Source organism: Gouania willdenowi, chromosome 3 (genome assembly GCF_900634775.1).
Source record: "Gouania willdenowi chromosome 3, fGouWil2.1, whole genome shotgun sequence".
Lineage (NCBI taxonomy): Eukaryota > Metazoa > Chordata > Actinopteri > Blenniiformes > Gobiesocidae > Gouania > Gouania willdenowi.
This window is the reverse complement of record NC_041046.1, coordinates 21612159-21635130: the sequence shown is the minus strand read 5'-3', so window position 1 is coordinate 21635130 and position 22972 is coordinate 21612159. Positions and strand designations below refer to the sequence as shown.

The 22972-nt window shown below is 39.3% G+C and overlaps 1 protein-coding gene across 1 annotated transcript in view; it reads right to left on the bottom strand.

The window, feature by feature from the left end:
- The window catches only part of ush2a (Usher syndrome 2A (autosomal recessive, mild)), a 227032-nt gene extending 214438 nt beyond the window's left edge, over positions 1-12594 (bottom strand). The window contains exons 1-5 of the mRNA XM_028473043.1: positions 12353-12594; positions 10987-11666; positions 10684-10898; positions 9001-9219; positions 2720-2888 (exon numbers count right to left, since the gene is read on the bottom strand). Of these exons, the coding sequence (XP_028328844.1) occupies positions 2720-2888; positions 9001-9219; positions 10684-10898; positions 10987-11436 (1053 nt within the window). The 5' untranslated portion in view covers positions 11437-11666; positions 12353-12594. The remainder of the gene's footprint in view (positions 1-2719; positions 2889-9000; positions 9220-10683; positions 10899-10986; positions 11667-12352) is intronic.
- Positions 12595-22972: the final 10378 nt, after the last annotated feature.

Below are 22972 nucleotides of genomic sequence, written 5' to 3'. Positions count from 1 at the left end.
AGAAAATTAACTTGTGGGGTGATTTGTACATTTAAATTTGTCATTTTTAGGTTATTAGAGAATAGTGAAAATTGCGTGGACAATTATAATTTACCCTAGGCAAGGCAAGGCAAGGCAAATTTATTTATATAGCGCATTTCATACTCAAGGCAACTCAATGTGCTTTACATGATAAAACATTCAATTGTTTAAAATCAATAAGAACATTTAAATCAATAAGAACATTTAAAATCATCAGTAAAATCAATTAAAATCATCAGTAAAATCATCATTACATCAACAACATGACAAAAAATCTCTCTCTCAATCATATGCAGTAGAGAAAAATAGTGCCTTTAACTTTGATTTAAAAATGTTCACATTGGATGCTGACTTCAGCTCCGCTGGCAGTTTGTTCCACTTCTTTGCAGCATAACAACTAAAAGCAGCATCACCATGTTTACTGTGAACTCTGGGCTCCACTATCTGATCTGTGTCCATAGATCTGAGAGACCTGCTGGGTTCATACCTGACTAACATGTCACTGATGTATTCTGGACCAAACCCATTCACAGATTTATACACCAGCAGCAGAACTTTAAAGTCTATTCTGAGGCTGACTGGGAGCCAGTGTAAAGACTTTAAAACTGGAGTAATGTGCTCTGACCTCTTTGTTCTGGTTAAGACCCGAGCTGCAGCGTTCTGAACCAGCTGTAGCTGTTTGATGCTCTTTTGGGGGATTCCTGTCAGAAGACCATTACAATAGTCCAGTCTGCTGGAGATAAAAGCATGGACCAGTTTCTCCTAATCCTGAACCCAGGCCTTCACATAACCATAGTTGAAGAACAATCTATTTACTGTAAAAGTCACACCTAGTTACACTAAATAATCCATGATTGAGCATAATCTAGAGACAGCTAACAATGTAATATATTAAAATTTTGAAAAAAAGATAGAAAAGTGTTTTCCAAAGCAGAGCGACTTCGTAGATATCACGTAACAGCACTGAGCCACCTTCCCTCACTTCCCCCATCACTCCTCAGCTGTCAGTCCCTCCCTCCCCCAGGCTACACTTTCCTCCACTACTACTCTCTACATCGTTACCATAATCAGATAAGACAACTACCTAGGGAGCACCAGCATCCCCTCAGCACCTTGCTTCTGGCATTGTCTGTGCGTGGTGTGTGTGTCTGTGCGTAGTGTATGTGCGCGCGTGTTATTGCTCCTGGCATGTAAAAAGCCAGATTTCTTTTTTGACTGTCCTTTTTGGTGTTCTGATCCTCCCAACCGGCATTTGAATGGTGTGTGCTTGTGCGTGTGTGTGAAAGGTTTCTAAATTACCCAGCTACTTGGATGGGTAATGTCTATATTGTGGCTGACAGACTGCTACAAATTACCGTGAGTGTGTGTCTGCACGTAGAAAGTGTGTGCATGCATGAAAAAGGGAGTATGTGAATGGTGTTTGAGTGTCAAGGATGATTATGTTATGCTTCTGAATGGTCAAAGCAGATCACATCACAACACTATTGAACAAAAGTCAGACTGATGCACTAGCGTACACACACACACACACCTCCAAGTCACACTATTGCAACATTTAGCAAAATGCCTGAGAGCATTACACCCTTCTATGCATGAATTTGCACAGCCCATATACATAGTAAGCAGGAAAAAGACATGTATGACAACCTTAAGCGCTACAAGGCATTTGCACATGCTTGATTCCAAGTGACTCATCATCATCAGTTCTACATTTAGCCAACACCAAGTTACGCTGCCAGATTACAGGACCATCAACATTCATCGGCAACCCAGTAAAACACAGTAAACTGTTGGTTTGTTTTTGATGAGGTGCAATTATTGTTAAAGCAATTTTTAGTTGCCTCAAATAAAATGTAAAAATAGGAATTATAAATTAAAACTTAAAAAAACTAAAACAAATCAAAAACCCAACCTATGTGGTTTTGCTTGTTCTCCCTGTGCTTGTGTGGGTTTTTTTTCCAGGTACTTTGACCTCGTCCCACAATTCAAAAACACTGATTCAAAAAAAAATCAGTGCAAGATATATTAGGCACCAACAGGAATGCATCGGTACAGAAAAGGAATAGATGCATGAATTCCAACATAAATGAAAAGATCAACAAACTTTAAATTTCATTTTGGAGAAATTATCTATTTTGTGCTATACCAAGTGCAAATATGACAATACTACGATGAAACAAACCTGACAACTGTAATTATGTAACATTACTGTATTCAAAACATGTTATTACTAAATACTAAAAATGTCCAAACAACAAAACAGCAAAACCAACTAAACATAAGTCGCTTGCCTCCATCCCCCTCTGTTTTTTGCATCATTACAAATGAGATTAATAACACTAAGTAAATGTGATGGCAATAATGTTAAAAAGCTGGACACAGGCTTTCAAAATGCACAAATACACAGTTCAATATCTGTATTCTGTCACACTTTTATAAAGTAACATTGCCACAGCAGCTGATTCAAAAGAGATGATTTCTACTCAAATTAACTGTAGCTGATTGTAAGGATAAGATGAAGCAGTGAATGAACATGTGAGTGGTGAAACTAAAGGATCACTTTTGTTCAAACCTCAGCAAAAACACAAAAATAAAAAACAAAACTAAAAACAGAACCATAAGCACAACTGTATGTCCAAACAAATGCAGTGTGACTCAAAATACGAGTGAAAATTCCCAAACTCATGAAGCTGCTCACCTGTAAGACAAGATGTGTCCACTTCTCCAACTCTAGTCTGCCTTCTGTTTGGAAGCTGGTAGCTACAGGAGTCAGACTGTTGGACAGACTGTAGTGGAGACTGACGGCCTCTCTGGAAACGATGAGAGAAAAAACCAAATTTTCTCCGACGGTCTTTTGTAGCAACACCCTAAAAACAAAACAATTTAATATGAATAACATAATTTGAATAACGAATAATTAGTAATTCTTACAAAATGAAATGCATGGAAGAACCCTGGCTTGGTCAGCACACACGTTTTCACTGAGACATTTTCACATGGAATGTCAATACTTTACATGACGGTAAGGTTTCCGAGGCTGCGGCGGGTTCAGACATGCACACCCGCCACGTGTCATATTAACCACCATCAATGACATTTTATTGGAAATCATGACTGTTATGAACCCTGAGCAGCGCACCCTATAAATCTCAGATAAAAGCATGAGAAAAAGAGGAACGCTGTAGTGTATGACAAAGTATGCATGAATGTGTCAGTGTGTGTGTGTGTATGGTATCCTATTAAAATTGCCACTATTAAACATAAACATATACAGTATACATATATATACATTGTTCTATAAAAAGTGCTATTCTAGGTGTGGTGGTTAGTAGGGGTGAGAAGAGATCTCGTCATAGTAAAACTTCACGACAGGAAGTCCACGTTACATTGGCCGATGGGGGGCGACATTGTTTTTCCTTTAAGATTCAGCTTCTGACATGTTGACTCCCTCTACCCTCTATTGTTGTTTTTCTTCGAAAAGACTAGATTCAGCAGAGAGATGTTGCTGCCCCCACAGGTCAGAAAAGGGAGTGTGTGGGTCATTAAAGGTGCAGTCTGCAACACTTATAAAAGTGCCAGAATGCACCGCGACTGAGCAAAAAGAACCAATCAGAGCCAGGATTGAGTTTGATGGACTGTCTGACAGCTGTTGGTCACAGGCCCTGCCCCTTTCCCAGGCCATCTTTTTTACAGTGTATGGTCTGGAGGAGTAGAAGCTGGAATTGGTGACTTTTCTGCTTGAAAGGTAATTACTGCAGCTTGATTTACATTATGTTTGATTTGTAATTGTTACACTAGAACTCTGTGGTGCATGTGTTGTTCATGTGCGCACAGCAGCCTCCGTGTGGGCTGCTGTAAGTGACACTGTGTTGTTGCTGCTGCTGCTGTTGAGGTGTGTGCACATAGAGAGAGAGAAGCTTTGCAGTAATATGCTTTTAACAGTGCATGTTATATTACTGTGATGTTGCTGTTGGGCTAACGTTAGCTTGTTATCTCCTCTGAGAAAGGGACTTTGGAAAGTTTGGAGACAGGGCAAGAAAGCAGCGGGGAGGGAGGGGGAGAGAGATCTGAGAGTTGTGGACTGCGACTTTAACAGTTTACGATGTCAAAACTGCGTGGATTTTTTTTTTTTTAGTTCACTGGACGATATACAATCCTGGGCTTACGATAACAATATAAGATGATACTTTTAAAAAGAAAAAATAAATAAAATTTTTTTAAAAATAAGCATACTTAAATATATTCTGGCAAAAACAATTCAACCCAAGTGACCTATTCAAAGCGTAAAAAGTCCCACTTTACAAATGGAACACAAACACAGAGACTGACAATTCATGCCAGTCAAAAAAAAAACAACCAAATCATGTCATTCTTCAAAAACATATTACCATCTGAGTATGTAAGTTTTCTAAACATGACGTTAGAACAATCTACACAGCCCAGATCACAATATGGACATGCAGCTCAGTTTGGACAGATGTAGCAGGGATGAAAATATTATATTATTAATTATATTAATTTATTTCAAAAATATTAACAGCCCAAAAGTATGTATGTTTAGTTAATTGAACGTAGTTGGGAATGGTGTTTCTGTGTGTACTGTGAAAAACTGGCAACCTGCATACAATGATAAACAGGCAATTGATGATTTAACATTTTCAGATTTTTTTTGTTCTGATGAGGACAGACAACTTTTTAATAACCTATTTCACTCATACAATGAATTACTTTAATAACAAGCAGTCAAAAAAATCCTTTCACCTGCTCTAAAAATGGATGCTCACCACATTTTTGTTCATTTAAAAACGCTTAAATCTTGATGGTAACTAGTCAAAAACAGGTGGCTGGCTCTGTTCATTGTTCAGAAAAAGGGGTGGGAACATGAAATAAAGAGATGGAGTGACAAAGAAAGCTGGCTGAGAAGAGATGGACAGAGGTGAGGATAGAGACGTCCTTTCATCTGGCCACTTTGATAGCAGCTACGATCATCTCTACAACAAAAGAATGATGGCTTGCTCCAGCAGTAAAGAGAGGGGGAGGCCAAAAAGGAGGGAGAGAGTGAGACGGGGGGCAGAGATATTGCACCCATTCAGACGCATTCAGCCATACAGGTGTCATGTTCGGCAGACCAGGACAACAAAACTTGTCTGTCATCTGAGTCTCCAGACGGACAACTTCACAAACAAAAATCACAGCATGAAATTTAAAGGGGATATTTGATCTCAGTCTGATTCCTTGGGTCAGAGTTTTGTTTGGCACACAGTGACATTTAAGTGAACAGGCACTATAGTTACTACAATACACACGAAACCTGTCTGCCATGGCCTTCAACCATCAGAAGTGGTCACATTAAACTTTTAACATGTTGCTAAAAGGATGTGGAAAGATAACAGACTAACGTCACAGAACGGATTTGATCCTGAATCATTGATTTATTTAATCATTACAAACATTTTCTCCTTTAATTAGTCAACATTGAGTCACTTGAGTTTATTTCAGAAATCCTGTTGGTACTAAAGTAGTTCCATTGATCTGTTACTTGGAACAATATGAGATGTTTGGAAAACATCTGCTTGGGCTTTTGTGGTAATTTGTTTAATTTTCCATTATAATTATTGCTTTTACAAGGCAAAGATGTTCATAGCCTCCTCCTCCTCATGTTTGACACCAAAACAGAAAAGCTACATTGATTATTAGTAGTGATAAACCGAAAGTCTGCCCACCGAAACTTTTTGTCCGTAAACCTAAAATGCACTTCTGAACCATTTTCGGTAGGAGAGAACATGTTTAATTTGACTCTCTTTCCGCAGCTCCAGAGGCGGTTTTTGATATGGGCAACATGGGCAGCTGCCCAAGGGGGGTGGGGGGGGGGGGGGGGGTTGGGGTGGCGTAGGGGTGCCCTATACACCCCTACGCACACCACTGCTGCGTAGGGGTGTAATCAACCAAGAAAATGGTTGGTCGACCAAAACTATGGCACACGTAACAATTAGTCAACCCGAAGAAAAAAAAAAAAAAGAAAAGAAAAAATTGGAGAATGAAAAAAAAAAAAATGGAGAATGAATGAGCAGGTGCAGAGGAGGACGAGGAGAAAGAGAGAAATATTTAGTTTTGGCATTTTCTGGTGCCAATTTGCTTTTAAACAGATCATTTATGATATGAATCACATTCAAGCTTTAACCAGAACCCGACAAAGCACTAGTGAAACCTACAGGTCCGACAGACATTATATAAATAACATATTTACATTTGTTTTAGTGGTAAGCCATGCTTTTATTAATAAACACATGTTAATGTCAACATCGGTTCAGCGCACAGGGAAGCAAACGCATGTCAGAAATGATACCACAACAATATAGAAGTGTTTATTAAAAAATAATACTGTATTAATGTAATAGAGATAAAAAATCTTAAAGCCCGACCCAACCCTAACCCATCTCGGCCCAACCTAGCCCAAATATCTAACCTCCACCACCCAGGGAGTAATTTGTGTCAGAACCGCCACTGAGCAGCTCAGTCCACTATAGGCCTTTACAATATTATTGAATGCATTCGTGGGGTCAAGTTAAACACTTAGTTTTTTATTTTATTTCATACTGTTCATCATTGGAATGTCAGTGCTTACTAAATATTTTGATATTTTTAATTGATTTTTTCTTTGAAGCATTAATGTCATTTTAGTGAGTCAGTACACATTCAGGGCCGTATATGCAATAGGAATAATTTCCATTTCAGTGCATCCCTAATTATTAGTGTCCTAATAAAATGTTTCATAATGTTTTTTCAGCTTGGCAGAAGATTTTACATTTGTTTGCAAAATATTTGTAGCCTTTTTTTAAATTTAATTCTTAGAGCATATTTTTCAGGGCAGTAACACGTGTCCATCAAATTTGGAGGAGTTGGGTTTCTGTAAGTGGAAGTCAGAGGGCTAAACACTACTACTACATCATGTATGTCTATCCCTGTTTCACCGCCATGACAAAGCATCACATGTTGTTCAAGCATTTTACTTCAACTACTAGTGTGTGGAAGGAGGGATAAGGTTATCAAGCAAAGCCAACTGATCTCTTCTTGTTCGTGCACATGTTGCTTTTGAGCATGTGTATGTGCGGGTTTGTGTGAGTGCGTGATTGCAAGCTGATCTGAGTGTGTGTAACTTTGCACCATGCTGGCTTTCCCTGAAACACATCGATACACTCTCACACACACACACACACACACACACACAAGTCTAAGTAGGACATGACAACTAGTTGTTCCCTGATGGTGAGGTTGATCTCATCAGGCCTGACCTGCCTGTGCATATCAATCCTCAGCCAGAGATAGAAAGCATTATTGCATTTATTTTTTAAACAAATTTATTTTTCCATTTTTCATATAGGTTCTTTAGTCAGTTCTGACGATGACTGGACAAAATTAGAAATTATTTCTACATTTTTAAACTCTAGTTTAAAGAATCGAATGAAGACTTAAAGGGTACCTCTACTGTAAATGTTTTTGACATACAATGTGTTATTATACAGTACCCATAAACAGCTATTTACAAAAAAAACATTTAAAAGTGCTTTTTTTTTTTTTTTTTTTAATCCAAACCATGGGGTGCAGCTATGTACAGACCTAAAGTCATTGATTCCTGTGGAATGTTTATATTGGCTCCAATGTGATTTCTAGGATTTTCATCTTTGTGGTGCTTTCCTCCAATTTATTTTTCCAAATATCATTTTATTTAATACTATGGACAACACAAGGATGTGTGTTCAAGCTACTTTGGTTGTTTATGAAGCTGTTATTGTGAGCACCTGTTGTGCATCGGAGCAGCTACAGCTGGCAGTCAGCTGTAGCTGTTTAAATACAAGACTCCATGTAGATAGGTAGAGGATTCTGGGAGGACGTTAACATGGTTTAGAGGTGGAAAATCTGCTCGAGAAGTACCTGTTGGCTTAGCCACCAGTAGCGCTAAATGCAACATCACTACGAGCGTCTGAGGTGAGCATGATGGCAGCCACCGTGTCTCCCGGGCAACCAGGACTTTTAAAGAAAGTTACCCTAAACCTTGAGTATCATACAGTATATGAATTTTTGATAGAACTTAAAATAAAAATTCACTACAGGTGAATTTTAACTACAACAAGATCACTAAAGGTGGACTGATCAAAATCTGAAGTGCATATCTAATCAAAAGAATTAAAAGTAAATAAAAAAAGATGCTTGGTATTTAATAGGGATGTCCCGATCCAATATTGATATCTGTCCGATATCAGCCAGAAAACGAATATCGGATTTTATCGGACTGCATCTAAAATCTCCAATATATATTTTATTTATTCAATTGTAGAATACTGTAGATACTATATTGAAGGTTAAAATGTATGTTACTAATTGGTTAACAATAAATGGGTCAGTTTTTATCATACCTACTGTTGCTGACTATTGTTCTCTGAGTAACATCACTTGATCATTTTCTAACATTCCACACTACAATATAAGTAATAAAGGTGCAGTATGTATGATTCATGCTGATATCGTATCGGACCGATATTGGTATTGGCCAATACTCAAGGCTGCAAGATCGGTATCGTAACAGAAGTGAAAAAGTTGTATCGGGACATCCCTAGTATTTAATTATAATTCATCAAAGCTTTTTAACTTGTTTTTCAGCAGAGCACCCCCGCTAATACGTTTGCATGCAAGTCATGGTATACTTTTTTATGTATATATTCTTATTCATCTCTTTCACATCAAACAAAATGGTTTTTACAACATACAAATATTTAATTGTGCTTCTCCAGTTTCCTTCTCTTCTCACTCTTTTGGTCACGTGACCCTTGAGTGCTAATTTCCTTATTTATTAATTTACCATCTTAAAATTCTAAATAATTCAATAACACTTCATGTATTGACTATGCAGTGCGTAATGACTATTATTATTTTACATATGGCAAACTGAATTCTGAACAAAGCGCTTAAAATGAAACTCACATCTTAGCAGACGAGCTGGGTTTTATCCACAATGCCAAGGTGAGAGAACCCAATGCTCCAAGCATCTGTGCTGGGGGGGAGACCAGACATCCCCCCTGTGCTGCCTGGAAGAGCAGGCTCCCAGTTTTCAAAGGAATGCCACCTTGATTCGAAAAGCTTTCAATATCTTTCAGATTTCCAGGGCGGGTGTCGTTAGTGTCCTCGGTCACACAGGAACCCCTGGTAGAATGAAGTTTAGAAATGTGAAAAACTTCTCTATGTAGAGTTTGAAAAGGGAAAAATAAGTGGACGTCAATAGTTTATGGATTATGATTTCCAATGATTGATTGATTCATTTATTTATTTGTTCCTTTCATAACTATACAAATTAAACACAGAGTCCCCATTTATATCAAATAATATCACAATCCAAATGAAATATTTTCATGATTGGAAAGGAGCAGTAAGAAGATTATAATTATTATATTTCTGCCCTGTACCTTAATACTTCATTGATGACCCCACCAACCTTCCCCCATCAGTCCACACAATTTTCACTATTCACTAATAACCTAAAAAGGACAAATCAAAATGTACAAATCACCCCACAAGTTAATTGTCTAAAGCAGGGGTTCTCAACTGGTCTCACCCTGGGACCCACATTTTGTATTAGTTTTTCAAAAACAGCTGTTGAAAACATTCACAGATAATCTTTTTTAAAACATGAATCTATATATTTTCCTGTGTAACATGCATTTCACAGCAAGTCTGTGAAAAGAAAAGTTTCTTTCAAAATAAAAGACAAGTCCAATTTGAGAGGTACTTATTTTTGACCAGCTGTCTGCGACCCACTTAGGACAGCCACCAGTTGAGAATAAATGGTCTAAAGCATATTGGCAGGTTTGTTTCTAGGGGTTTCCCGATTCGATATCAGCCAAACAACGAATATCGCATTTTATCTCTGATATATATTACATTATATTTATTCAATTAGAATAGAATACTGCAGATATTATGTTGAAGGTTAAACTTAGTGTAAACAATTGGTTAATAATAAATGGGTCAGTTTTACTCATACCTACTGTTGTTGACTAATGTTCTCTGTTTGAGTAACATCACTTGATCAAGCCTTTTCTAACATTCCACACGACAGAATAAGTAATACAAGTATGTATGATTCGTGCTGGTATCGTATCGGATCGATATTGGCCAACACCCAAGGCTGAAATATCGATATTGTATCGGAAGTGAAAAAGTAGTATTGGGACATCCCTATTTGTTTTTTCCCTACACATTTTCTTAAATTGACAAATATTTGTACAAACCTTCAAACTATGTTTGTTGAACATTCTACAACCTTACACCGACAACAGAGAAGCACATTAGTCTTAAAGTAGTAAGAGCTACTTGGTGTTTATACACTAATTTCCTCCTGTGATCATCATTCTCTGGCAGTGTTCTGCTTCTGGTTTTAAAAATAAAAAACCTAATGTTTGCAGTTCAATTATAGCTTTACATTTTAATAACCCTGATTTGATAAATAAAGAATTTGTATGATATCTGATATCAAATTTGTTAATAATTCAGATAATTATTTTTTGTAACAAAAAAAATTGCTTGTACACATCGATGGGTCATAGGAAATAAATTACATACCCTGTAAAATATCTTCAAAAACATTACTCTGAATCAAAGCCAGCTTACCTGTGTGCTGCGAGAAGCAAAGGGGCATATGGTGGTGTAGAGGATCGATAAGGACAGTCCTGGTTACAGAAAGCTTGATGACATGTCAGTAGATCAGACTCTGACACGGCAGACTGACAGTAGTTGCTCTGCTCGGGAACACCACAGGTGGAGCGAGGCGGAGAGATCCACACAGGTTTGAAGGCAGCAATGTTTTCCATTTGTGGAAAGTATCCCTATGAAAGTTCCCAAGAAGAGTTTATTCACACATCTCTGGGTAGACAACAACAAATCTTAAAATCATTGACTGACAGTGACTCTTACCTGTGACGAGGCAGATTTTGGACACATGCAGAGAAAGAAAAGAGGCAACCAGAGGAGAATATATTGCCACTTTATCTGTAAAACGTTTGGCCTTGTGTTTATCATATCTTCATGGACATCATTCATAAAAAACCTGTGTAGAAATGCAAGCCAGCCTGTGTCCATCCACTGCTTATGACATCCTGGATCTATCAATGGCAGTGTCCAAGAGCTACACATCTTGCTGTTGTCCTTCCATTTGACCCCCTTTTTCCCACTTCCTTGGATATCTTTTCCCAGTCGTTTCTTCTTCCTAGGGTTACAATGGGCCTCACTCCCACCTCTGAACAATGTCTGCTTTATACTTTCAGTCGTTTCAGGCTGATTCTTCCAATACTCTTTCATTTTTTTCCTTCTGTGACTACTGACCTCAGGAAATTTTAAAAATGAATTCTCAGATAGGTCCAGCATGGTCCTGATTTCGAGAATTCCTGGAGGCAAAGGGATGTTCACCAACCTGGATTTTTCTGAGAACCCTCACGGTGGCATTTGAATAAGTGATGACGGTCATGGTTTCACGATTTCGGGGGTTACAGGGACATTCTGTAACAGGCCAGTGCCCCTATGCTGCTCTATGGCTCCCACACCTATGCACACAAGCCACAGCCAAAGCCTTCACATGATAGGTAGGATTTCACCATCTACAGAGAGGGAGAGAAAATAGGTGAAATGGAAAAAGAGATGGCATCAGACAGAAATCCAACATGAGAAAAATCTGTGGTGAGTGAAATGCCATCCAGGCTATTCCACTGCCAAAGCCCACACTATCATGTACACCTTGATGGAGGCACAGCTCAACTGATACTGCTACATTGGTTTCCCACCGTTATTTTCCATTGAATTAAACATTTCCCTGTGGTTTCTGGCCCTTAGGTTTTATCCAACTGCACATACGTTTTGTTGGAAATTGAAGCTTAGGCCAAAGCTGTCTTCATTACAATACTTCAATTTCAGATTTTGACACCCATGCAACTGTAAAGGTAAGTGGCACAGCAGTTCTCTCTTGCATTATATCCCAAGAACAAGGCCATTGTCGAGACAATTTAAAACTCAATACAGTTTGAATGAAAACTCAAATATGTTGACACATGCACACAAAAAGCCCTTTCTACAGTACATGTCAATAACACACTACAGTAGCGTTCCCACACAGTCAACTTGTTGCACTAACACAAACCTGCGCGTCCACACACAGAAAAAAAAAAAAAAAAAAAACACTCCTTCTCAAACATAGCGTCAGGTGTCTTTAGTTGTTTTTTGAGCTCAAACTACTTAACTGTACAACTCAACAAAGCGTCTATTTTTCCTCTGTTTCTGTTTGCCTTACCTCTCTCATTCAGAACACGCGGAGTGCCTTGGTAAGCAGATTAGTGCGCACTGCCATCTGGACAGCTGGGCTGGAGACTCCGCCACACTGTGCGCAAAGTAACCAAAACGGGAACGTTCCAGTAAAAAACCAAACTGCGACACATCCGTTTTTGCATCTGTGTAACACCACCAGTAATTGTGTTTGACAGCAATGCTTTAATATGCGACTGAAATGATCACCCCCTTCCCTCAGCCTCTACCTACGTGGGATGTGTCTGGGTTTCACACAAGTGGCTCTCAGAGCAAGAGGAGGAACGCTATCACCGTCGCTAGGCAACGGTGATCCAGCACGAGGGCCACTCAACTAGGGACGCACGTCAGTCATCTATCTATCTATCTATCTATCTATCTATCTATCTATTTATCTATCTATCGACCCTTTCCACATTTCAGTGTTACATTTCATTGATATTTCAGACTTGTGTTTTGCTACATTATAATATCTAGATTTTAACTCAAGTGTTTCTTGTACTTTGTCTGAGCAAATTCTTATAATTTTGTTTTTAAACCCATTGTGTAATATCGTGGATTTCTTTGTCATTGCAGATTAGTCTGTCCATCCATTAGTCTATCCGTTAGAGCTGGGCGATATGGACCAAAACTCATATCTCAATATTTTTTCTCATTAAAATCTGACCAGAAAGACAATTCTCAGTTAAATTTGCCAATGCAAAATGCCACACTGGCACATTCATTAACACAGAGCAGCATCACATGTGCCATTTTTGTCTTTTTCTCCAGCTCTATTGACTTCTTTAAGCGTGCCACACTCATTGGGGTGAAGTGAACGACTGGCTATAGGCTACCTTATAAATGTGTATGTATAAATCTGTGAATGGGTTTGGTCCAGAATACATCAGTGACATGTTAGTCAGGTATGAACCCAGCAGGTCTCTCAGATCTATGGACACAGAACAGATAGTGGAGCCCAGAGTTCACAGTAAACATGGTGATGCTGCTTTTAGTTGTTATGCTGCAAAGAAGTGGAACAAACTGCCAGCGGAGCTGAAGTCAGCATCTAATGTGAACATTTTTAAATCAAAGTTAAAGGCACTTTTTTTTCTCTACTGCATATGATTGAGAGAGAGACTTTTTGTCATGTTGTTGATGTAATGATGATTTTACTGATGATTTTAATTGATTTTACTGATGATTTTAAATGTTCTTATTGATTTTAAACAATTGAATGTTTTATCATGTAAAGCACATTGAGTTGCCTTGTGTATGAAATGCGCTATATAAATAAATTTGCCTTGCCTTGCCTTTCATTTTTTCATTAAAAATACATGTAAAATTTACCCGACTCTTCTGCTTGTTTTTTCAACTCAAAAATATTATTGTAAAAAATAAAGTGCAACCAAGAATTGTTCAGGTTAAATGAGCTGTGGTTAAACCTGCTTCTTTTCGTTTCAACTTGGTGGCGAAGCCTGAGGCAGCTTCTGCAGCGCTAATGCTAACGAGCTAACGTTACATGTGTTGCTGCAGTGAACGCTGTCAGAAGGGCCTGATGGTCGATGGTGGATACAGCGAACGTCTCCTGTTTAGAATATATGTGTCTGTGCTAAAGCCAAAGTGTTTCCACACACTGGACCCCAAAGGTGGATTGATCAATTTCTCGCTCTCCAGCTTCTTTTGTTTGTTGTCTCCTGGCGTGCGTCGTCATGTCACAGACAGCCAACAGAATCAGCCATAAAATCTTTAAAGGTCCCATGTCATGCTATTTTTCAAACATCTTCATTTGTTCTAAGAACATAGTATAGTAAAAACATAGTATTTGAGGTTTATTTTCCAAAACTCGCCTGTGTTCCAGAGTTTTAGCCTCTGAAAAGTCACTTTCTGAGCAACTCGAACACGAACAGGCTGATTTGCGGCCTACTTATGAATATTCATGAGTGGGCGTGTTTATAGACGGGACACTGACTTCCTCCTCCCCGCACGATGATCGTAGGGCCAGAGGGCGGAGGGCGGCCCGCCCTCCTCCCACCCACTCTGTAGCCGAGCTCATGCTGCTTTATAAACACGAGACAAAGCATGGGGGTGGGGCGTTCACCGGTACATACATAGACTGAAGAAAATACATACATAGCACTGTACGAAGGATGCTGAAATGCTCACCTTCGTGGGCGTGTCTGTTTACATGTCAATGACATCAGAGAGCTTCCTGGAGGCGTGGCTTCTCCAGCTCGGTGCCTCGTCAAATTTGTCATGAAAGTGGGAACAGTACACGTCATCAAATTGGAGCGAGGTGTTTGGACTCGCCCTGCAGTAAGAAAGGAGCAAATCCCCCTCTAATGATTGAGGGAATCAATGAAAAAACACTTTGGGCATGTGTATGAAGCCCAAATAGCACTTTTATCATGTTTGAAGCACAGAGAAGTCACTTTAGCTTAACATGGGCCCTTTAATTTTAAAAGTGCATTTAAAACACATTCATACAAAGTCTGCCATGCTTAAATCCAATGTGTTCTTTCCTTGTTTTGATACAATCGATTTATTACCTATTAAAATGATTATAAATTGATTAATGTTGTCCGGAAGGCCAACTTGCCAAGCACAGATTGACGTAGTCGGATCATAGGAATTAAAACCTATTCATTGATCTAATATACCCTTACCGATTCCCATTAGATGAAATTTTAGGGTAACTAAACTCAAGTGCTCGCTATGATCAAATAGACTTGGAACTCACCAACAGTACAGTAATTTTCTCATTGAAAGGTATAAAAGAACAAAATGCTTGAGGCAAAAACAAAACAAAACATAATTTGTCAGAATAATCAACACAATTTGTGGATGTGAACCAATACACTGGTATGTGCTTAGAAGCTTACAAAACCTGATAAGGTTAAAAGTATTGCAATGAGAGTCAAATATTGTAGCAAAGAACTTTTTTTGAAAGTCACCCTTTTGAGATCTCAAAAATTAAAAAAATGGGGGAGAAAATGTAATGTCCCCAGGGATTTTCTAAAGAAAAATATAAGATAATTGAAATGTAAAATTCAGCCCTTGGAAAAACATAATTTAATGATCAGGCACCATATATAATTTGAAATGGCCCCATAGCTGTATTTATATTCACATTTTTAATTCATTTCATAGTGATTTGTTCCAATGAAAAATGACCGTATGTGTTGATCGTATGTGTCAACAACATATTTGCCAGAATATCAAATCAAAATATGGGAATTAGCTTTTATTTTTACAACTAGGATTTTGATTTATTACCTTAAAAAAAAATACAGTCAAAAAAACAATCTTTTTAAAAGAACAAACATTTGAAATGTACAAATTAAAACTTGGACATAATGGTTGCTTCCTGAGACCATTATTACAAATGAAAATGTATTTTTATTCAAATGTAAAATGCAGAAACATACACAATGCCACAACGTGTGTGTTGGAAGACCCAGATACAGAGTAGGAAAATGCAGGATTATGATAGCAATTTAATATAACTTGTTGGGACTGCGGAGCGTTGGTCGAGCGGCCTGCTGTGCAGTGGAGCTAGCGACAATGAGAACTCAGTTTGGAAAGACGACAAAGACGAGAGCTGGGGCAAAGCTGCTGCTCAAGACGACAATGGCTGAGGCCAGAGCCGCCTTGGTCAGCTCTGACAGAGCAGAAGACCAGAGTGCAGGCTGGGACGTTGACCTGGTGTGGAACACCAACATGCAGGACAGACTGTTGAGTGAAGCAGAGTCTGGCACCTCCTGGTGCTTGGGGACTACTCCGGGGCCAGCTCTGGCATGCAAAGCTCGGTACAGCCGACATCAAGGACAGAGGACTGCTGGTGTCAACTGACAGGGACAAAAGACCCCTACTTGCTCTGTAAGTGCTCACAAAACTAGGTTGGAAGCCATTAGACCTATTTCTGGTAAGAAGTCCAGACAAGAGATTCCTCATAAAAGCATACTGAGTTAATAAATGTTATTCAGGTCCACTGAAATGTTTTCTAATAAGGAGCAGTTATGGTGTTTTTTTCTCACCGTTTTCTTTCAACAACACACCCACCTGTCCTTCAGGTGGAAAACATGTTGACACTTCATGTTCTGCAGCTCCACAAGCACACTCATCTGATTGGTCACAGCGACTGCTGTCAATCATTGCAGTGATGCATGCACAGTCGCATTTCAGGTCTTTTCTTTCCTTCTATGAGAACCAATTGTCCTGTACGTGGGCCTCCCAGCAGCGCATCTACTGTATATACCCAAATGCATCCCCTTGCGCAAAATGTGCGCAAGGGGATGCATTTGGGGCCCCCCCCCATAGAAGATGAGGTCCTTTTCACAGCATTCTGCCTTTAGAGATGGGTGGCGCTGCTCTCTGTACTCATAAGAGAGGCACTCCTGGCACATCTGCATACATGCAACCTCATTCTTTGTAACATTTCTGCAGTCATTTATTATTGGCTGATGTGTAGTGGTATGTTTATTTTTTGATTGGTTGATGTGTAGTTGATCTTATTGACTGGGCTCCCATTGAGAGCGACAATGTCCAGTGTGTCTTGCTACATGTTCCACTACATTCCATCTGATTGGCTGATAGGCTGCTGATTCAAGCAGAGCAGTCTGCTTACACCTCACCCATTCATAGATTACTAAACTCTTTTATAAATAGTTTTTGTTGCTAACATGCAGTGAGATTTATCAATTCTCAGTGTGAGAAATGTCATGTGGAGCATGTGAGCATATGTCTGGAGCTAACAGACACTGGAGAGCTAGTCTGGGAGCTATAATAATCAGCCATTATTGTCATACAAGTACATACACAGTAGTTTTTTGCTTTTAACCCCTCCCTGAGGAGCAAAGGGAAGCCACAGTGTAGCAGTTAGGTTTAAGGGTTTTGTTCAAGATCCCACAGTGATGGCCCTGGTTGGATTTGAACCACAGACCCTCCGGTTACAAGCCAACTTCCTTGACCATTTGGTCACTGCTAGTGGGCACTAGGAAGCTATATTTTTAGAACTATAAGGTGCACTGGAGAGTGAGACTTACAGCTTGCAGGGTTGGTTGGTGTTGGCTGACGTAAGTTTCTCTGGTCAGAAACGACTCTAGATCTTTGCTGTAGGCTTGGAAAAGCTGCTCATCAAGAGTGGCCAAGATGTTGCCGAAGGTCTGATGGGCTGACACCTGAGGCCAAATCATAATATATCCTCCACGCCACCTCAAACCTCTCCGAGGGGTTGAAAGCCTCCACTTCACAGAGGAGAACGTCCAGTTCCAATAGCAGTTCGTCCAAGTCCACTGTTGGGTTCTTTTGTGGCTGCTTTATTCTGTCACGGTCAGACAAGGTGTGTATTGGAGGACCCAGATGCAGAGGAGTAGGCAGAGGCAGTAGTATGATAGTAATTGTATATTTAATAAAACTCAAAAGTCCAGAAACCCAAAACACAAAAGTAGGCAGGCACGGGGAAACTGTAGACAAGCAAAACACCACTGGATGGGAGTGGAAGACATGAGGCAATAGTGAAGCAGCAATCATTTTGTGTCCAAACACTCTGTTAAATAGTGAGAGAGGCTTGATTAGGGATAGGCCACACCTGAGTGCCAAACAGGAGGGAGATAATCACTCACAACCCAAACACACTGACATCACTGGGAGGTGGAGTCACAAGTAGGAAAACCTGGGAACACAAACAATTTATAACCCCTGACACATAAAAGATAATGCACCCGAAAAATAAACATCCACATGTTTCCAATGGGTAACTAGAGTGAGAACTCCTAACTTATAATAGTGTAAACATAGCTGCCTTATAAAGACCAGCTCACATATTTTTCCCCGCTGACAAGTTTGTGCGTTATCATACTAATCGCGTTTGAACAGCTGCAATTTGCTTTGGTTGAACAAAGGCATTCTAACTAGGTTTTAATTAAGTGTTCCTAATGACCTTAAGGAGATTAGAGGTTCGTCTTCTAATCAATACCAGGCAGAGGGGAGCAAAGGGAGGGGAGGAGGAGAGGGGAGGTGACTCGGGGCTGGGATAGATACAGAGAGGAAAAAGGGGCGGGGAAGGAAAACATGGTGAAGCTAGAGAGAGAGAAAACTTTATTTATTTGTATGGATGCAGAAGAAAAGTGATAGTGGTGAGAGATTGACAGGGTTTAAAACACACACCTTGAAAGTGACGTTCTGTAAATGTACATGTGTTGGTGTTGTTAAAGATACCTCATTATGTCTAAAAATGGTAAGAGTGACCATCAGGAGCATCACTTATTAGCAGCCATTTGATTCTAGCAGGGGACAGGGTAGTTTTTTTCTTCTTTTTTATTTTCTGATTCACTGACTGTTGTCATGATATCAAATCACTTCAATCAATGTTGAAGCACTGGTAGCAATGATTAGGGTCTTTGCTCCTCTTCTCTAACACATTAACATATTTCTGCACACTGTCCACATGGCAAATATTTTGAGCACACATTTCATTCAGCCTGCTATAGAGCCTTGATGGCTTTTGCAAAAGCAGTATTAAATATGGGCTATTGTTCTAGTTACTGTTGAGAAGTGTCAATATTTTTTCATGTTCATAAATGTTTTTAGATTTAGTCTTTTGTGTGTGATGCATACATGCAAAATATTACAGCAAATGTACTTTGATATAGCTGTATATTAGTCATGTTTTTGTATAATATTTAATAAAGCATGCCTCTATCATAATTCAAACACTATATGGTACACTATATGGTAAAGCAGAGACAAGTCACGCATTAATCAGTCAAGTTCCTGCAATACAAATGCACAGCAGATAATCTACGATGCTCTAATAAATAGATACATGGACAGACTGACTGACGGACGTACAGACAGAGTAATGGTTTAATTGAGTAATAATCTAGGTAATTTAGTTTGTGTTTTAGAAATTAGCCAAAGACTATATGAAAAATTAAGCAGTAATTGGTAATTCAAGGTTGATTGCTTATTGCCTCGAAAGGCCTTATAAAATATTAAACAAAAATGTCCTCATTTGAAAGATTAAATAAATATGGTGTTATGCAAGTAAAACATTGGATGGTGAAAAATTTGGCATTTTCTGTAATAAAAAGTAAAAGGAAATGTTAAAGGAATAAACCAAACCCGAGAAAAATGGGAGTACACGGATGGTGATAATGTGTTGCCTAAAGTGCGGTGTAGTTTAGTAGTTCCACCTTTTTTTTGCTAATGATGCATAAGGGTATGTTTTTTGTCGCTGTGCAGAGAAAAGGGTTAATTTAAGTCATCTCTTTCATTTTGTCTGACACTTGTAAATTTAGTTTATTTTGGTCACTTCTGGGCGCACGGTGGCTTAGTGGTTAGCACGTCCGTCCCACAGCAAGAAGGTCCTGGGTTCAAGCCCTGGGGTGGACTTGGGTCCTTTCTGTGTGGAGTTTGCATGTTCTCCCCGTGCTGCGTGGGTTTCCTCCGGGTACTCCGGCTTCCTCCCACAATCCAAAAACATGACTATTAGGTTGATTGGAGTCTCTAAATTGCCCATAGGAGTGAATGAGAGAGTGAATGGTTGTCTGTGTCTGTGTTGCCCTGTGATGGACTGGCGCCCTGTCCAGGTTGTACCCCCGCCCAGCGCCCTATGAGAGCCGGAGATTGGCACCGGCAGACCCCCGCGACCCTGTTAAACGGGAATAAGCGGGTATGAAAATGGATGGATGGATGGATGGTCACTTCTGTCTAAAAACCACAAAACACACATGATTTACACTTTTGCCTTGTGTCACTTCTCTAAAACCTGATGGGTGGCACGTTACACACACTACCATCATATACAAATACATATTTACTCACACATACCTTTTAAAAGAAACATATAACATTCTAGATATGTAAGTACCTTTTGTAATTTGAGTTTATTTTATTTTATTTGAAAAAAACACTATCTTCAACAGCATCTATTTTGCAGAAAATAATCGGACCTTGACAAATGTTGAAATAACTTCAAATATCTCAATTATTGAAAGAATCATTGCCTGTAACAAAAGACACAGGGACGGGTTCACAAAAGGTTAAGTGCTATTAAAACGTGTGCAAATGCCACTCCACACCCTAATAAGGAGTTCAAAGCCCAGGGAACCAGGACTGCACATCTTCAGCACGTCAGAATGCACCCTCCATAGTAGGCGGATCTCCCAGGGGGAGCAAAAATATGGGGGGAGGAAATGCAAATAAATTAATGCAGGGGACGCAATGCGATTCATAAAATCTGGATCTGTTTGCTGTGATTGTTTTAGTACCAGAAAATACTACAACTGTGTGTGTGTGTGTGAGAGAGAGAAAAAAAGCTGGACGTGCGGCCCCGGCGGCTGTGGTGCAGAGGGTATATGGATGGATATATGGATATGACCGTGGATCGATGTAGCTTTGGACGCTCTGGCCCAATCTGTGTCTTTTTCTTTCTTTGATTGTCAAAGTCTTGTGTCGTGTTGATGTCAGGCCAGAATCAGTGGATCAGATGTGTAATTTACGTAGTGGTGATCATATGTTCACATATGAGATTGTGCGTGACACAGTGTTGCTCAGACCTACTGGATAATGGTCAGTAGATCATCTTCAAATAATGCAGAATGATTGACAGACAGTGTTGCTGTATTATCTCAGATCAATTGTAGATCAATAGGATGGTTTCAGTCCAAATCTGCCTATTTTTCATGACTTATCACAGCAAAGTTACAGGTCCAGACGGAGCACCCACATTAAATTAGGGGGAAAAAATATCATTAGGTTTTTAAGTTTTTTAAAAAACAAACCAAAACTTTTTTGTTTATTTTGTTTTCTACATTATTAAATGTTTGTGCAGTAGACAGGGAAGTCCATCTGCCTCAAATTTAACTTCCTCAAATGTCAGTGTGCTTGTGCGCATTGACGCCTCCACATTAAACGAGCAAAACACTCATTTAAATAGGGGCGGTCTGCACTAGTTCTGCTAGTGCACTAATGATTGCTGCAGTCTTAGTGAATTCCACGCAGCAGGTGAGGAAACTGCGTCGCTAAAGGATTTAGGGAAGCAACTGGATTACCACCCTTTATTTCAGATCTTAGTGAATCTGCCTCTCAGGCATTGGTCCTTGTCTAAGAAGTACTCCTGTGACAGTTTGGAACGGACGTGAATCTGAAAGATAACTTGTGGTGAGAGTGTAAAGTGACTAAAATGGGCCAAAAGCAGTCAAGAGTGGCCAAAAATAGGCAAATAAAGAGGAACCAGTTGGTATGTAATGGCTAAAGGTAGCTTAAATGGGCAAAATGTGGCCTACAATAGTGAAAAAGTGCAAAAATGTGAAACAAAAAAGGCAAAATGTAGTGTAAAAAGGAAACAAGTGGTATTTGTTGGGCAAAATCAAAAAGAATTGGACAAAAATAGGAAGAAAATGATATTTATTGGCAAAAAGAGCTAAAATCTGAAAAAACTGTCAGAACCTTTTGAAAAGGGGCAAAAATGTGACACAGGAAGTTGCAAAATGACCAAAGAAAACAGGTAAAAAGGGGTGAAAAATGTTCCCCCTTTTAAGTTTTTCTGGGGGAATAATAATTAAAGATCTAATATTATGCTATTTTTCTCCCATTTCCTATTGTTCTTAGAACCCCAACAACATAGTATTTGAGGTTTATTTTCCCAAACTGGCCTGTTTTCCAGAGTTTTAGCCCTCTGAAAAGTGACTTTCTGAGCAGTTCTAAAAACAGGCTGTTTTGGGACCTACATATGCATATTCATGAGTAAGCGTGTCTGTAGACGCTGACTCCACACAACAGCTGATCACCTGCAATTTTCTTTTGCTATCCACACACTCTTGTTATTGTTTTCAGCCAGAAAACTGCACATTACAGTAAAACATATGGCTATTTAAGCGGCTTTTGTCATTGTGAGTCAAACTAACACTGTTTCAGGGTTTGTGTGTCGCAGCAGCAGCGGAGTCAATCAGCTGAGTCAGCTGCTTTAAACATACACCAGAGCTGCTACATCACTTTCTTCTCCTCCTCTCCACTAGTTATTACAGAAATAGTCCATTCAAGATGATAGTCCACTGTTTTGTACAACTGCTGCGTCGCATTAGGTCACAAACACGTCAGATCATGTCCACAGAGATAAGAGGTGATATAACGGGTACTGACAATGGAACAGCTCCAGCTGCTACACCGTTGCATCCCACTGCTCTTTAGGGAGGGGTTAAATGCAGAGAACATATTTTGTGTATGTAGCTTTACATATATGACAATAAAGTACAATATATACTCTATATTAAACTGCAGTTTTTGTTTTAGCTGCAAGGTAGTTTGAGAGGAAGGAGCTCACATTCTTATAGGGTAGGAGGAGCCAGGATTGTCAGAAGGAGGAGTTTCCGCTAGGTGACGTCAAGTAGCGAGACAAATCCAACTCGCCCGTTTGGAGCTGACTTTTTACAAAATGTGGAATAACAAGGGAGAGAGGAAAGAACTTTTTCAACTTTGGCAAAACCATTCAAAAGCGAATTTTTCATAACACTGCCCCTTTAAAATGAAGACATAAAGAGCCACATGTTGAGCATCACTGACTTAATCACGGCTTCTACATGATGTCGCTGATAATGTAGTGGGCTGGTCTGGACAGAAAATGCCA